Below are 18,326 nucleotides of genomic sequence, written 5' to 3' on the forward strand. Positions count from 1 at the left end.
ACTCCTACTGTGGAGCCTTTGGGGTTCTCAATGCATAAGATCATATCATCTGCAAATAATGATAATTTCACTTCTTATTTTTCCCCGCACGTGTACCTTTGACATCCCCCTGTTGCCTTATATTATTAGCTAGGACCTCCAGGACGACGTTGACTAAAAGTGGGGACCAGGATCATTATTGTCTGGTTCTCTTTTCCAATGGAAATGATTTGTCTTTTCTCCATTGATTGTCAAGGTGCCTGTTGAATTTTCTTATTGGCTTTAATTATATTAAGATAATTTCCTTCCAGTCCTTTCTTCGTGAGTGTCTTAATTAGGAATGGGTGTTGAATGTTGTCAAATTCTTTCTTTGTCTACTGATATTATCATGTGGTTCTTGTCCTTTTTCTTCTCAATGTGGTTGATAATTTTGATGGATTTTCGGATGTTGAACCCTCCCTGAATGCCTGGTATGAATCCCACATGGTCATGATGAATTCTTTGTTTTATTTACCTTTGTATTCTATTGGCCAAGATTTTGTAAAGGACTTTTGCATCTACATTAATTAGAGATATTGGCTTGTAGTTCTCTACTGTTATCAGATTCTTGCCTGGTTTTGGTGTAAGTGTTATACCAGTTTCATAGAAGGTGTTTGAGAGTTTACTGTCCTTTTTTCTGAAAGAGCCTGTCTTGGTGTTAGCTCTTCCCTGATTGCTTGGTAGAATTCTCCTATGAAGACATCTGGGCCAGGGCTTTTTTTAGTTGGTAGTTCCTTCATAACCTTACCTATTTCTTCGTTTGCTGTGGGTCTTTTCCACTTCTTGATGTCTGTGTGAGATAATCTGGGGAAGGTGTGTTATTCCAAGTATTTGTCCATGTCTTTCTAAGTTGTTGGTCTCTTGGAGTACACTCCTTTGTAGTACTGTGTAATTAGTTCTTTCATTTAATTAGGGTCTGTTGTAATTTCCTGTTTCATCCCTCAACCTGATTGTTGACATCTTCTGCCTCCTATCTTTTGTTAGGTTTGCCAGCGGTTTGTTGATTCTGTTAATCCTTGCACCAAACCAGCTTTTTACTGAGTTGATTTTCTCCATTCTTTTTTGTTTTCCGGTGCATTTATGTCATTCGTTATCTATTAGAACATCGCAGCAAGCCCTCGATTTGTTCTGTTGGCAAAAATCATAAGGGGAGGTCTAAACCACAAACCCTAGGACACTGGGATTCTATTTCTAGTACCTGGCCTCCCAATATTGGCCTCCTTACCTCGTAATTTTCCGATCTAACAACTGGAGCACGGGCAGGTGATTCTACCTGGACGCCATGTTGAGAGTCGCTCACAGTAACATCCATCCCATGTTTTTTAAGTGCAAATGCTTTTTTTTTCAAAACAAACAAACAAACATGAAATGACTTACTGGTTGTTTATTTTTTTTGGTACAACCAGAAAAATAGTGGGTGTTGAATTATGGGAAGATGACTCTCTTGGATGTCCACATGACATTCCATCGGATGGGGGACAAATTTTGTCTCCCTACGACAAAACATACTTACTGGCAATTTTGGAGTGATTGTCATGCATTTGTATGACTTGAACATGTAAGTTTTTGTTTCCATGTTGTTAGACTTGTGTCTCCAGGTCATTCTGTCTTCCTGGCTTTCTTGTCAGACTGTGTGCATTCTGGAAAACCTCTGGCCGTGGCCGTCCAGTTTTCCTGATAGTGTTGTTACATACTGTGAAGGGGTCAACATTTGAGTGTGTAGTGTGTGTGACATTAAATTGTGAACTAGTGGGACTTAAGATGTAACAAGTTAGCATTTGAAGATAATAATACTTGATCATCTCTTTTTCTAAATTGTCTCCAAATTTAAAGTTGGAAGTCACTGGAATTTAGAAAATGATTGTATCTACAGATCATTTTAGTGTTTGGGTAGGTGCATTGAGAATTGTGTACAAATTGTTCACAATGTCTTTGTACTGATAACAAAACAACTAAAAAATGCCACTTACAAAAGAAGATAAATAAAAATGAATACATTTTAAGAGGGAGCACTATGGTATCTGAGTTAGGCTAACCATCTTTAGCAGTTACTCCCAGTATCCTTAAAACAAAAACAGCCAGGTGTGATAATAACTTTTCCTTATGTGGCACGTGGTCTTCTAGAATGAAATGTAGGGTTGAGGGTAGAGAGGCATCAGCAGTCCTAACATCTAGATTTAAATCTAAGAGGGAGAGTAGTAAGGATGTGGAACAAGGGATATCTTGCTAATGCCAGATGGGTCTTGGCTGAAAATAACAACGATGTTTGCATATGTTTTAATGGCTATGCAAAGGCATTGAATAAAGAAGATCAAAGAACAATCAGTGCAATGAATTATGGTATTTATGAAAAATACTGAAAACCCTATGAACTTCCAAAAGAACAACCATCCGTCTTGGAAGAAGTACAGCCTGAATGCTCTTTTAGAGGCAAGGATGGGGAGACTTGCATCTTTGGACATGGCAAGAGAGACCAGTCCCTGGAGAACGATATCATCCTTGGCAAAATGGAGGGGTAGTGATAAAGAGGAAGACTGTCGACACAATAGGGAGGAAGGCTGCAACAGTGAGCTCAAACATAAGAGCAGTCGTGAGGATGACACAGGCCTGGTCAGTGTTTTGTTCTATATCTGGGGTCATTATGAGTGGGATCTAAATTGCCTGGCTCTAACAGCAAAAACATCTAGAAACAATGACAAGAAAATATTAGCATTCCCTTAAAGATGATTACGTTTATTCTGTAATGGAAATGAGACCTGTTGAAGTAGTGGCTGTGCATTGGGCTGCTAACCACAAAGTCAGCAGTTCAGAGCCACCGGCCGGCCGTCCTACAGGAGATATTAGCGTCAATAAAGGAACTTCACTCTTGGAAATCCACAGGGACTGTTCTACTTTGTCTGATAGGGCTGCTTCAGTTGGAATGGACTCAGTGGCAGTGACAGAGAGAAAATGGAAATAAAGCTGTTTTTTGCAATCTAGTAAGGAAAAGAAAAATTGTGTTCTCATTCTCAAAAAACACTTTGCTAAGCCATACTTTCTTATTGTCAAACCTAAACTTCAAATTTATTTTATTCCCTGTGTCTAGATTTAGCCTCAAAGGAAGATAATTTTTAAAATGCATACATCTAAGAATAAAAGTTTCCTGGTTACTGTAATTAAAGTTGTATAACTTCAGAAGTGTATTAAAATTATTTTATGAAGAGAAAAGCATTTCTTTTCTAAAACTGATAAACATTAGTAATTACAGTTTCATATTGTGCATTTTATATGTTGAGTATAATGTGCTTATTAAGGCTCTCCTATTCTATTTTTAATTGTTAGTTTTTTTCAGTAACATTTGATTTATAACTACAAATTATTGACTTGCCAAGATTCTTCAAGTGTCAGGATTTGTTTTGTTTTAATTGTTTCTATTTTAAGTTTTAAGAAGGAAAAAGACTGGTGAAGTTTTGAGTAAAAATATTCACATCAGAAGCTTGAATACATATTAATATTTTTTAATGTTTGGCTCTTTGAGTTTAGTCTTACTTTTTTAAAAAAATGATTTTTCTCTTTTGGAATATAAAGGAAACACACATTTTTCTCTATGAATTGGGTGCACACACTTGCATATATGTATCTCAACCTATTTGTATACATATACACGGGGTTTTTGAGAGTTGATGAAAAAAAATGAAAGCTAACAGAAGTTTTCCACAAACTTTTGGAAACCCCTGTATATATGTCTTGATTCTTAAGGCTGTATATTTTTCTGGACTTAAAGGAAACAAGAGGAAATGAATTTCTTTTTTATTTAAATCATTTTATTGGGGCTCATATAACTCTTATCACAATCCATACATCCACCCATTGTATGTCAAGCACATTTGTACATTTGTTGCCATCATCATTCTCAAAACATTTGCTTCCTGCTTGAGCCCTTGGTATCAGATCCTCATTTTCCCACTCCCCTTTCCCTCATGAACCCTTGATAATTTACAAGTTATTATTATTTGTCCTATCTTGCACTGCCCGACGTCTCCCTTCACCCACTTTTCTGTTGTCCAGGAAATGAATTTTTTTTACCCATAGAAGAATAAATTAGTTAAAAGAAAAAAATTAGAAAGAAAGAAAAACCTGTAAATAGATCAAGGTCTGATTTTTTTATCTCTAGGCGTGTCCTTCAGTCAGGTCCTATGGGGTACCATGCTTTGCTCCCAGAGTCTGTCCTTTTTACTCTCTCGGGGCTCCCGGCTCTGCTCCCACGGTTGGTTTGCCGCACACTTTTAGTGATTTGCCTCGGTGTCACACGGTCCGTCTGGTCCAGTCCCTACACTGAGTCTCCAGTGTTGTCCCCCTCAGGAAATGAATTTCTTAATGGTGTGCTTTAGAGGTCCCCAAGACCATTCCTTGTTCGAGTGCTCCACTAGTCTCAATGGCAGTGGATTGACTTTTTGGGTTTTAGTGTGAGTTAATGATTTTAAAGGTGCATGTGCAGCAAGTGAACATGTTTGTGAAAAAGAACCTGTTGCAGATAGGAGTTGGTTCATTCACTTCTATGTAAAGACAAATTTATGTAACATTAAAGACCAAGTAAGGTTTGCTGAAGAAAATTCAAGGATTGGAGCAGTACATCCACAAGGAACTGCCAGACCTTCACGCTGGATTCAGAAAAGGACAAAGAACAGGTAAATCATTGCTAATGATAGACAATCTTGGTTGAAAGCAAAGAATCCCAGAACGATGTCTACCTGTGTTGTCTTCGCTTTGCAAAAGCCTTCAGCTGTATGGATCATAACAAATCCATATCCAAATAATAAACATGGCAACATTGCAAAGCATGGGAATTCCAGATGTGCAGCACAGGTACACAGATCATGAGCTAGTCGGGCAAACAACAAAGAAAACTGCAGGCTTTAAAAAGAAGAAAGATGGCTGTCAGGGTTGTATCCTCTCCTGCTCATTCAGGCTGGCTGCTGAACTGGACTCTGAAGGAGAATGCAGCACCTAGAATGAAGGAAGACCCGGTAACAGCCTCCAGTTTGCCAGTGACACCACCCTGTTCGCTGGAAGTGAAGATGATTTGAAGCAGTTGCTGATGAAAGCCAAAACCCAAAGCTTTATAACTCTTAAGCAACATCATTATAAACAGAGAAAAGATTGACGTTACCAAAGAATTCATTTTACTTGGATCCACAATCAATGCTCTTTTAAGCAGCCTTTGAGAAATCAAAACGTATTGCATTGGGCAGCTCTGTTATAAACCACCTCTTTCAAGTGTTTAACAACAAAGATGTCCCTTTAAGGACTAAGGTGCCCTGATCTAAACCACGATGTTTTCAGTCACCTGATCTGCATATGAAAGCTGGACAGTGCATAAGGAAGACCAAAGAATAATTGATTCCTTTAAATTATGGTGTAGTTAAAGAATATTGAGCATGGCACCCCTTCAGACTCCACCGGAAAACACTCCTAAAGGTCAACAAACAGACCTTGAACTAGTTACAGGCTTTTCTTTTTTGTCATTGTTTTTTTGTTGTTCTGTGGTTGTTTTGTTTTCTTTTGTTGCTTTGTTTTGCTTTGTCTTGTTTTTGTGCATATTATTATCTCTGCAGGTCTATCTAGATAAGATAGGCAGGATAAGCAATCTGGAGGGAAAAAAAACAATGGAACCGATGGTTCAGGGGGGACATGGGAGAGGGGAATGCAGGGAAAAGGAAGTGGTGTTAACAAACCTAGACACAAGGGCACAACAAGTGATCCAAAATCAGTGGCAAGGAGAGTGTAAGAGGCCTGTTAGGGCTTGATCAAGGGCAATACAAATGAGAGGAATTATTGAAATCCAAATGAAGGCTGAGCGTGATAGTGGGGCAAGAGGAAAGTAAAAGTAAATGAGGAAAGAAGTAGGAAGCAAATGGCATTTATATAGATCTAAATACAGGCATATATATGTAAGTATATTTAATATATGGTAATGGAGAAATAGATCTATGTGCATATATTTATAGTTTTAGTCTTAAGGTAGCAGATGGACATTGGACCTCTAATCAATTACTCTCTCAATGCAAGAACACTTTGTTCTATTAAACTGGCATTCCGTAATGTACACCTTCCCGACAAGATCGCTGAAGACAAAACAGGTGCATAAGCAAATAAGGTGAAGAAAGCTGAAGGTGCCTGGCTATCAAAAGTTATAGTGTCTGGGGTCTTAAAGGCTTGAAAATAAACAAGCAGCCATCTAGCTGAGAAGCAACAAACATGGAAGAAGCACACCAGTCTGTGTGATCATGAGATATCAATGAATCAGGTATGAGGCATCATCAGAACAAAAAATCTTATCATTGTGAATGAGGGGGTGTGCAGAGTGGGGACCCAAAGCCCATTGTAGGCAACTGCACATCCCCTTACAGAAGGGTCGTGGGGAGGAGACGAGCCAGTCAGGTTGCAGTGTAGCAATGATGAAACATACAACTTTCCTCTAGTTCTTAAATGCATCCGCACCCCCCTGCCCCCCTCACTATCATGATCCCAATTCTACCTTACAAATCTGGCTAGACCAGAGGATGTACACTGGTACAGATAGGAACTGAAAACACAGGGAATCCAGGATAGATTAACCGCTCAGGTGGAGAGAAGGTGGGCTAGAAAGGGGGAACCATTTACAAGGATCTACAAATTACCCCCTCCCTGGGGGATGGGCAGCAAGAAAAGTGGGTGAAGGGAGGCATCAGACAGTAAGAAATGACAAAATAATAATTTATAAATTATCAAGGGTTGATGGGGGTGGCAGGGAAGGAAGGGGGAAATGAGCTGATACCGAAGGCTCAAGTAAAAAGCAAATGTTTTGAGAATGATGAGGGCAACAAATGTACCAATGTGGGTGACACAATGTATGGATGGATAGATTGTGATAAGAGTTGTACGAACCCCAATAAAATTATTTAAAAAGAATATTGTATGTAATGTTGACCCAGAAGGTGGAACCAATCTGCCTTGCAAGAACTGGAATGGAAGCAAGGCTGGTGAAACTGCCTCTCACGTTCTTTGAATATGTTTATTAGGAGGGACCAGTCCCAGGAAAAGGGAGCACTGGTGGTTACTCCTTAGATTGGCTGCTACCTGCAAGTCAGAGGTTTGAAACCACCGTCTATTCTGCAGGGGAAAGATGAGACTTTCTACTCCCCTAGTGAACAGTCTCGGAAACCCCCAGGAGCAGTGTCCTCTTTCCTGTGATATTACTCCGTGTCAGAATTGGCGCAGTGGCAATTTTCGTGGTGTAGTTAGAGGGTCCGGGAAAAAGAGGAGGAGCCTCAAGGAAGTATACTGCCACTGTTGCTGCAACAGTGAGTCAGTCAAGGTACCAACTGGGAGGATGGCACAGGGCCAGCCTGTGTTTTGTTCTGTTGTATGTAGGGTCGCTGTGAGTCTGAGCTGAAATGATGGCATGTAACCATAGCAGCAATATTACCCAGAAGTTGCACATTCCTATTCGGGGACTGCCTCTATATTAATCTCAAGGCTTGTTATTACTATTTTGTACATGATACATAATATAGTTTAAAGTGTTAGCAAGGTTTTTAACCTTTACTTACCAGTATTTACTCAAAGGTACCCTTCTGGTGGTATGTTTACCAGCATTAATATAGTCATCTATGAAATGTGAATCATTTTGGCTTTGAGATGGATGAGAAATACCCTGTCCCGTTTATTCTTAATGTCTAGTGAGTATAAGGCAAAATATTCTTCTCCCAGTTTATTCTTTAACAACAAAAATAAACATTTCTATGGAATTGCTGCTACCATTGTATCTTTAAAAAAACAAAAGAAAATATCATGAATTAGGTGAAGGTTTTTATCACTAGTTTTATATTAATTTTATACTTAACAATTCAGATATATTTTATTCCAACTGCTCCATTGCAATCCCCTCAGTGTACCATGACTGCTCACTCCTCCCTCTTTTTGTTTCTATTTCTCCTCCTCCTTTCCTAACCCTCTGTACCAGTGGTTCTCAACCTGTGGGTCGAGACCCCTTTGGGGTTGAATGACCCTTTCACAGGGGTTACCCGATTCATAACAGTAGCAACATTACAGTAATGAAGTAGCAATGAAAATAATTTATGGTTGGGGGGCACCACAACATGAGGAACCTTATTAAAGGGATGTGGCATTAGGAAGGTTGAGAACTGCTCTATACTTTATCTTTAGGTAAACATTGGCCTTTTTTGTTTTGTATTGTTTGTTTTTCATCATTTTATTGTGGCCTCGTATAACTCTTATCACAATACTGGCCTGTTGATCTTAAATGATTGATTAGTCTAAAATGAGGGTAAGTTGAGTTCTACACCTAAAAGGTGACTAAGGGTCATGGTCTTAGTGTTTCTTCCACCAGTCACTGAAAGCCTGGTCTCTTATGTTTTTGAGTTCTGTGTCACATTTTCTCACATGCTACTGAGGCCCTTCCCATGTGATGGTTTCCTCACAGTCTGCTGAGGATCTTCCCATGTGATGGTTTCCTCACAGTCTGCTGAGGCCCTTCCCATGTGATGGTTTTCTCACACGATACTGAGGCCCTTCCCATGTGATGATTTTCTCACACGATACTGAGGACCTTCCCATGTGATGGTTTCCTCACAGTCTACTGAGGACCTTCCCATGTGATGGTTTCCTCACAGTCTACTGAGGACCTTCCCATGTGATGGTTTCCTCACAGTCTACTGAGGACCTTCCCATGTGATGGTTTCCTCACAGTCTACTGAGGACCTTCCCATGTGATGGTTTCCTCACAGTCTGCTGAGGATCTTCCCATGTGATGGTTTCCTCACAGTCTGCTGAGGATCTTCCCATGTGATGGTTTCCTCACAGTCTGCTGAGGCCCTTCCCATGTGATGGTTTCCTCACAGTCTGCTGAGGATCTTCCCATGTGATGGTTTTCTCACACGATACTGAGGCCCTTCCCATGTGATGGTTTCCTCACAGTCTACTGAGGATCTTCCCATGTGATGGTTTCCTCACAGTCTGCTGAGGATCTTCCCATGTGATGGTTTTCTCACACGATACTGAGGCCCTTCCCATGTGATGGTTTCCTCACAGTCTACTGAGGATCTTCCCATGTGATGGTTTCCTCACAGTCTGCTGAGGATCTTCCCATGTGATGGTTTTCTCACACGATACTGAGGCCCTTCCCATGTGATGGTTTCCTCACAGTCTACTGAGGATCTTCCCATGTGATGGTTTCCTCACAGTCTGCTGAGGACCTTCCCATGTGATGGTTTTCTCACACGATACTGAGGCCCTTCCCATGTGATGGTTTCCTCACAGTCTGCTGAGGACCTTCCCATGTGATGGTTTCCTCACAGTCTACTGAGGACCCATGTGATGGTTTCCTCACAGTCTACTGAGGACCTTCCCATGTGATGGTTTCCTCACACGATACTGAGGACCTTCCCATGTGATGGTTTTCCGAGCAGTTGGTAGTGGTAGCCAAGTACCATCTAGTTCAGTCACAGGGGTACAGAGACTGATGTCTATGGGGTCCATTAGTCCACTGGACCAAATGTTTCATGTGTCCCTCAATTTTCATCACTTTCCTTTCTCTGGATGGAAAAAAACAAATAGTTGCACCTTTAATTGCTGCCACATTACATTAATGATCTTACTGTTAGAGTGGTCTTGTGTTGTTTTGGTAATGTATTTGCAAATTTTAGGGTTTTGTTACTCTAATTGCCTTGTAAGAAAAATACAGGTATAATTTATTAGTATGTTTCAACCTGGAAATGAGTTATAACTTGTGAGTAAAATGTTTACAGTGCATATACATTACTTCAGTGCAGTTTAATCTGTAATATTAATATTTTAATATCATTTATGAATACCACACACTGGAAATTGGAAAATGATTAATGACTGCATTATGAACATAGAATTCTAGAACTAGAAGAGCCTTTAACAATCTCTGACTTATGCCTGCCATTGGATGGGTGCGGAACTAAGCCAGCCAAGACAGATGATGCTCCGCACCGTTCTCAGAAGCCCATGTTGGGATTCAGGAAATATCCGGAAGGCCTTCTTCCCTTGACACCAAGGCTGCCTCGCTTCCCGGCCTTTCACAGATTTAGAGAAGAGTTTTGAAGTCTTCTCTTGCAATAATTGCTAAATCATCCGATGACCTTTTCCCGATTGAGCCATCCATGTTCTTCGTCCTTGCCCTAGAGTAGTTGCAGGACTGAAAATTTGGCATTTTGGAAAAGGAGAAGAAAGGACAGCTTAGGTTAATCTGGGGTTCTCTGCGCGTAGTTGGGGCTGGGAAGGGATTACACTTTATTTTCACCAACCTTTCTGAAACCCAGCCATTTCCTCCTGAAATATAAGTGAATCTTTAAAAAGGTGAAATGACCATGTTTCAGTGTAATTTCCATTGTCATCAGTATATTCATCTAGTGCAGCTACGTGGAGCTCTGTAGGCAAAGGTCCTTGGCAGAAGGAAAGATTCTGCTCTGGTGAGGCCATTTAGAAGAGAATTCTCAGTTGTGCTTTGTTTCCATCTTTTCATCGTTGAAAGATCACAGTGACTATTGTGCATCAGCTGATGGATTCCTGTACTTTCAGGTTTATGTACAAGTTAATAAAGAAGCAGCAGATGATAAAAATGTAGCAAGATCAGCACATGAATTCTTCCAGCGATTGGAAGTGGGAGATGTGCAGGCACTTGCACTGTGGCGAAGGTTCCGAGACTTGAGCATTGAGGAGTACGTTGGGATTTACAAGGTACCTGTAAACTCTCACCTCTGCTTTTCCATCGTGTGCTCGCGCTCTTTATTGAACTCCTGGGCAGTAATGGTGCTTCCTCCGCTCATATTTTTAGAATACATTAGTAATTGAGTTTAAAATTAGGACTCAATAAAATAGGCCTGAAGCCAGAATCTGGTTAAATTCATTTCACTCTGACTTTTCTATCATTCCTTTGCTTTTTTTTTTTTCCTTCTGTGTCCCTGAACCTGTATGTGATGGAGATAAATTCATTCATTACATACACGTTGGGGTGGGCGGTGCAGGTCCTTGCTTGTGTGGACCTTACTTTCTAGCAAGGATATCGAGAACAATTTGATATAACCAAGAAACCTGTTTGTATCTAGTCTGTGAGGTGGTTAGCCTGCCAAGGAGGAAGATGACTCAGGAAGGAAGAGAGGCTGTTTATGGGTGGAAAGCCGGAGGAGAGGCATTGACTTTCAGTGAAGGAGCCCGTGTGACTGAAATGGAATACGCAAGTTGAAGAAGAATAGGAGATCTCAAAGAGGTTGTGGGGTGGGGCGTGACGTAGGACATTCTCCAGAGTTATGCAGTAGGACTTCCGGTTACGCTGGGCTTTAGCCAAGCTGTCTATGCGGTAGCCATTAGTCACATGTAGTCAGTGACACGGGAAGTATGAGCAGTAGTTTCCACACTGACTGCCATCAAATTGATTCTAATTCATAGTGACCCTATAAGTCAGCGGTTCTCAACCTATGGGTCACACCCCCTTTGGGGGTTGAATGACCCTTTCACAGGGGTCACCTGATTCATAACAATAGCAAAATGACAGTTATGAAGTAGCAACGAAAATCGTCTGGTTGGGGGCTGGGGTGTTCTCCACAAAATGAGGAACTGTATGAAAGGGTTGCGGCATGAGGAAGGTTGAGAACCGCTGCTGTGGGACAAGGTAGAAGGGCCCCTGTGGGCATCTAAGACTGTAACTGTACAGGAATAGAAAGCCTCAGTTTCCTCCTTCAGGGCAGGTGGTGGTTTTGAACTGCAGTCCAGCACAGAACCCAATATGCTGCTAAGGCTCCCTGAGTAGTGTAGGACTAAAGTTATAGGGAGTTTGCTTGTTTAATAGCCACCTGTGTTGAGTGACGAGCATAGTAGGTAGACAGCATGGCTTGGCCAGGGTAGTGGGAGCCGTCAGAAGACTTGAACAGAAGAGTAACCTACTAGTTTTTGTTTTCTCTAGCTGTGTGGCATTCTACTCTTGATTTCAGAACAAGATGATAGCTTCAACTAACACTGTTCTTCCCCTTTTTGTTCCTGAACCTCTTTAGCGTCTTGGAGTACAATTTGATGAGTACTCAGGAGAATCGTTTTATCGAGAAAAATCTCAAGAAGTCTTAAAATTGCTGGACAGTAAAGGACTTCTACAGAAAACTGTGTATGGTCAAGTTAATATTCCTTTGTAAAGTTATTTGCTCTTCTTTGAAGTGGTATTAATGTCTTCCTTTGGTAAGCCATACCTCGTTTTTCAGACTGACTCTTGCCGTTCATGGTCCTTTTGAACATGTTCTGTTTTGCTCCCATGGCAAAATGCTGCAGTCCGAGAGAATGGACGCGGTCTCGACGCCCAGAGAATGGAAGGGGTCTCCTACTGAGGTCCTGCAGCCTGGCAAGAGTGTCACGGGAACGCACATCAGCTGACTCCACCTTGCCTTTTAAAACATCTCATCCTCTTCCAAAATAATTGAAAGCAGCTTATGCATTATAGATCGAACACCAGGCTTTTGAGAACTGTGAAATGAGGAAGAGGGATGGGGACAAATGCCATGGGCTTATACCTCAAGGATACTTCCTGGCATGTTAAACCTTAACTTTAAATGTTCTCGTAGCTGCAGTTAGAAGAGTCTGTGATGTTTCATGATTATCTTTCTTTTTACCTTACCTGAAGTTGTAATCGCAATCCACTGCTGGGACTGTTAAAGGTTTTTTCTGAGGACTTACCCAGAACTATAGATTAAGTAGATTCCACGATAACCAAGTATTACATTATATGATTATCAACCCATAGTGATATTCTTTGTTCTTTTTCTTCATTGTTGATTGTCATTGCCACCTGAGGAATGAGTCGCGTTATGGTTTATCAAAGTTGCTTTTATGGCTTGTTATGTGGTAATATCCTTTCCAAAGTTTGCCTCTTGCATCAGAGTGACTCTTGTTGCATTTCTAGGAAAGGAACAGCTGTAGTGGATCTCTCTGGGAAGGGGGATCCCTCGTCCATCTGTACTGTAATGCGAAGTGATGGGACTTCTCTTTACGCCACCAGGTTTGTGTCTTTGCTGAGAGGAAATGGTTTCGTGGCTTCATGCTCTTCTAAGATTAATTTTAAGACAGTATTTTTTCCTCAAAACTGTTGCCAAGGTCTAGTTGCAGTTTTTCAAACCTATTACGCTCACCATTAAATGAATATTGGGTTTGTTTATTGCTAGCTACAGTTCCTACAAAGGTTTAATATCAGCAGAAAAGTGACCCCAAAATTCCCAGTTAAACAGCATAGAATTACCTCAGTTGAATATGTCCTTCTACAAACTATAAAACTGATGTGACTTCATATCCAACCACAAGTAATTTACAATTACACATTGGCAGGACATACCAATGGTATATATTCAGAGGTGGCCGTGCTGGCTCTAGAGTCCTCATGTAATCACAGACCATTGTACATGTGCATGTGCATAACAGCTCGTTCTGACTGGGTAAACAGGTCAGGGGAGAAGTAGGCATGTTTCCTACTCTTTTGCATCCATCACCATGGCGACTTGTGGAAAAGAAATCTGTTATCGGTAAGCACTGGGTTTATAAATGACACCTATTTCTGAGACAAAGCTAATAGGAAGGAGAATAGGTCAATAAAAAGCAAACAGCCACAACCAAGTACTTGCTGACAAATGTTTCTGGTGGCCTCCAACCACATTAAAGTCACAAGCCACTTTTGTACCAGCATTACAGCCATGTTTTATTGTTGCCACCTTACTGCTGTTGTTGCTCCAGCTTTAAACTGCATATGGCTTAGCACTGACTCAAGGCCAGTGAATTTATTTTGAGTTTAGAAAATGTTTTTGACACTTTCCGGTGTCAACTTCAAACATTTGGGGTCAGGAAAGAAGAAAGACTTACATGTTTAGGACTCATTTATCTCTTTTGAGGTACTAAATAATAATAGAAAGAGTGTGTGTGTGTGTGTGTGTGTGTGTGTGTGTGTGTCGCGTGCACACGTGTATGCCAGCTGACTGTTGGGCAGATGAAAGAAAGAATCGCTTAAGCAGAGGTGTTTCGAGGCTAATAGCTCCGTTTCTACCCTGATCTTAGCAGCTTTCATTAGGTCTAGGTTTTTCTGTGCATTTATCTTAATACCTATACATTTAAAATTTTACGTTAGTTGCTTTAGCCATTGTAATGAGTGTCTTCTGGTCGTTGATGTACATGAGTGCGAACTAAGAATCATCACAGCAAATGAAGAAAAGCGCAGGAGAACTTTAACCAGAGCTCCCAGCTCAAGGCTGGAGACCGGGGTTCTTGTTCCGAGGCCCCGGCAACCACTTACCCTCCGTGGTCCCACTGAGTGAACCGAGAGAGCCAGTGGCCAGCTCATTGACTTCGTAATGGTGATTCTAAGTGAGGCAACATGGAACTGTCCTCCAGCGGGTCCAGTGACCAGTCTTTGAGCAGCAGATCAGAAGTACGTGATCCTTTGCAAGTTGGGTTCCAGACCACCACAGTAAAGAAAATAGTGTGATGAAATGAGGCATGGGAACTTGGTCTCCCAGTACATATAAAAGTTATTTTTATACTGTAGTCTGTTAAGTGTGCAGTAGCATTATGGAAAGGTTTGCAAGATTATGAGAATTACCAAGATGTGCCACAGACATTTGGAAAAGTGGTGCCAGTCGACTTGCTCAGCGCAGGCTGCCACCTCAGTTTATTAAAAATGCTCTATCTGCAGCCCACAGTATCATGCGGGATGTCTGTATCAGTAAACGTTTGCCTCCAAGGCACTTTGCTCCGGGCTAGTTGAGTGCTATTACTGCCCTTCCCAGGGCTTTTATTGAGTTTGTTTTTTGTTGTAACTTGGTAGCACAGTAGGGTCCTGGGAGTAGCAGTGTGAGAGGTATGTCCAAAGCGATGGGATCAGAAGAGTCCCAATTGGGAAAGCCCCTGCTGGGAAACAGGCAGAGCAAACGCCCAGACCTGCACCTGACTCCCCTAACATCTGGCCCTTCTTGCAGAGATCTTGCAGCTGCGATCGATCGAATGGACAAGTATAATTTTGATACCATGATTTATGTGGTAAGTAGTTAAAATCAAGATCAAAACGTGAAAGTCCTTACTTCATGAAAACTGCAAAGCTAGGAAATGGCTGCTCTGCTGAAAACTCCGGAAAAACTAGCTTTCTACTCTTGTGTCAAATTGCAGAGAAATTCCAGTGTTAAGGTGGCAACTTCTAAATTATTTTTCAACTTAAAAAAATTCACATTGCGTCGTTGTAAAAAAAGATCCGAGACAGAATGGATGTGTGCAGAGGATCGCGCAGGCCATGGCAGTAGGGGCTTCTGTCATGGTTCTATGGATGTGGTTAGAGGATCGCGCAGGCCATCGCAGTAGGGGCTTCTGTCATAGTTCTATGGATGTGTGCAGAGAATCGCGCAGGCCATCGCAGTAGGGGTTTCTGTCATAGTTCTATGGATGTGTGAAGAGGATAGCGCAGGCCATCGCAGTAGGGGTTTCTGTCATAGTTCTGTGGATGTGTGCAGAGGATCGCGCAGGCCATCGCAGTAGGGGTTTCTGTCATAGTTCTTGTTTGTTTCCATTCTGAAGTAGTTTTAGGCTCACAAGATGTCAAACTAATAGCTTCTGAACCCCTTAAACCAGCTCGTATGTTGTCAGGAATCTCCACTGGCACAGTATTTCTTACTTGGCAAGCCTTTAGGTGTGTGCGCATAAATCTGTAGATTTATGTCACCATCCTCAGCACAGTTAGAATACAGAGCTTGCCTCACAACAAGCACCCTTATGTCATCACTTAGTAGGTTGACTTCCCTCCCTTCTGCCCCCCCCACCTTAAACCCACCTACACATTTGTCACTGTGAGAATGTTCCCTAACAAGGATGTCACCTTTTGAGATGGGCTTTTCTCCCTGAGCATACCGATGCCCTTGAGGGCGTCCAGGTGGGGCCTGTAGCAGTAGTCCCCCCCTTAGTTGCTGAGCCCTCCGTGTCTCTTCTCCCTTTCCTTCCTCTCCACGAGCGGCCCCCTCTTCCACCAAGAAAACGGGCTTCCATTACACATTTCTTAGAACTTAGCTGCAGCCAACGTGAAGATAAGGTTCAAACAGCTGAGTAAAAGAATTAAAACAGACCATGGAAGCCCCCCTTCTCGCTGGCCTTGTACAGCACTCACTCTAGACCAGCAGTTCTCAACCTGTGGGTCGCCACCCCTTTGGGGGACCAATGACCCTTTCACAGGGGTCGCTTGATTCACAACAGTAGCAAAATTAAAGTTATGAAGTAGCAACGAAAATAACTTGATGTGTGGGGGTCACCACAACAGAGGAACTGTATTAAACGGTCGGTCCCAGCATTAGGAAGGTTGCGATCCACTGCTGCAGACATTCTCCTCATAACATATGCTATTCATGTTATTTTAAAAACTCGATGTTGTAAGTATGTTTTAGAAAACATAAGCCATATTAATAGACAGTGACTTTAGTCTGTTAAAATTCAAATAGGTTCATTTGATTCATGTCCAACCTAGTTTGGTAGATTAATTTATCACAGTCCCATTTGCAAAATTCATTCTCTTCCCAAGACAGATAAAGGACAAAAGAAGCATTTTCAGCAAGTGTTCCAGATGCTGAAGCTCATGGGATGTGACTGGGCAGAAAGGTAACACCTGCAGGGCTCTGAATGGCCTGTTCAAGTTGACTAGCGCTTTGCTTGGGCAGCCACGCCCACAGCGGTACCCAGTTTTTAAAGATTTTTAATTTGCGGTAAACGTCAGTTCTTTTATCTCAAGATCTTAGTATGAAAAAGGAGACTTTGAGACTTGAATTTTTTTTACTACATTAATTTATGTCTTGGTTATTTATAGTCATTTCTAGCTTATAAATCTTTTTATGTGTTTTTAGTAGGCATCTCTTAGGGGCTTAATTTTCAAAACCCTTAATCTCTACCTCCTTTTTGTTTTTCATTTGCCAGTGATCATTTTAATCAAATGAAAGTGAACTTAAGATCTTTCGTGATATGCAGCAAATCCCATTGCATTTTGATGTATTACGCTTTATAAACCCCTCTGAATGTGAGAGTTCAAATTGCTCTCTGGACAGGTCTTGCTATGGACTTATTTTGTTTTCAGCTAACCAGACCACTCCCATTTCAGGTGCCAGCATGTGCCCTTTGGAGTAGTACAGGGAATGAAGACGCGAAGAGGAGATGTCACTTTCCTGGAAGACGTTCTAAACGAGATTCGATTCAGGATGCTTCAGAACATGGCTTCCATTAAGAGTGAATTCATGTTTTCTTGTCATCGAGTCTTATATGCAGCTTTTATGTTTTGGTGGACTTTTCTATAATGTGAATTGTTAGATATATATATATATAATTATTATTATTATAACTATCCCTCCAGGAGGGAGCCCTGGTGGCATAGTGGTTACGAGTGGGGCTGCTAACCTCAAGGTCAGCAGTTTAAAACTGCCAGTCACTCCACAGGAGAAAGATGAGGCTTTCTACTCCTGTAGAGTTAAGCCACCTCAGAAATCCACAGTGGCAGTTCTACCCTGTACCATAGGTTCATGAAGAGTCAGAATTGACTCAATGAGTGTGAGTTTTTGATCCCTCCATTGAACTTTCACTGATCTTGTTGAAGTAGCTTTCGCTCATTCTCAGTACCAGAGTGTTTAGACTTGCTGCTTAGGACTCTTCATTTCTTTCCATAATCTGAATTGCTGTAACCCTGGCCCTGTTTGTATCAACATCCTCGGCAGCAGCAGTCCATCGTCGTGCAGAGTTCATAGCTATATTTATATATAATTGGATAAAGTCACGTCTTTATGACTTGGAAAAATAAGGATCAGCTATATCCAGAGTGTTCCACAAGACAGGGGAAATAAAACTGTATTATCAGTGCCTATAAGGAGCCATGAGGAATCCTGGTAGTGTCGCGGGTGAAACGTTGGGCTGCTAACCACAAGGTCAGACGTTAGAAATTGCCTGCCACTCCAGAAGATCAGGGTTTCTATTCCCCTCAAGAAACGTACAGGGTGGTTCTACCTATCCTAGAGTCACTGTGATCAGAATTGACTCAATAGTAGTGAGTTTTGTTTTATTAAATAAGTAGCCATGGTCATGGTGATTGGGCTGCCAATCAAAAGATTGGCAGTTCAAACCCACCCGCTTCTCCTAGGGAGAGAGATGAAACGAGCTGCTCCTATAAAAATATATAGTTTTAGAAAACCTATATAGGTCACTACGCATCAGAATCAACTGTATGGCATTAGGTTTAGGGTATTCCTGTTTGCTAGGGGTCA

The 18,326-nt window shown here is 41.5% G+C and overlaps 1 protein-coding gene across 1 annotated transcript in view; it reads left to right on the forward strand.

The window, feature by feature from the left end:
• The window catches only part of RARS2 (arginyl-tRNA synthetase 2, mitochondrial), a 59,702-nt gene that overhangs the window by 35,389 nt on the left and 5,987 nt on the right, over window positions 1-18,326 (forward strand). Inside the window, exons 9-14 of the mRNA XM_075554794.1 lie at window positions 10,606-10,764; window positions 12,075-12,181; window positions 12,971-13,066; window positions 15,027-15,087; window positions 16,607-16,683; window positions 17,177-17,301. Of these exons, the coding sequence (XP_075410909.1) occupies window positions 10,606-10,764; window positions 12,075-12,181; window positions 12,971-13,066; window positions 15,027-15,087; window positions 16,607-16,683; window positions 17,177-17,301 (625 nt within the window). The remainder of the gene's footprint in view (window positions 1-10,605; window positions 10,765-12,074; window positions 12,182-12,970; window positions 13,067-15,026; window positions 15,088-16,606; window positions 16,684-17,176; window positions 17,302-18,326) is intronic.

Source organism: Tenrec ecaudatus, chromosome 7 (genome assembly GCF_050624435.1).
Source record: "Tenrec ecaudatus isolate mTenEca1 chromosome 7, mTenEca1.hap1, whole genome shotgun sequence".
NCBI lineage: Eukaryota > Metazoa > Chordata > Mammalia > Afrosoricida > Tenrecidae > Tenrec > Tenrec ecaudatus.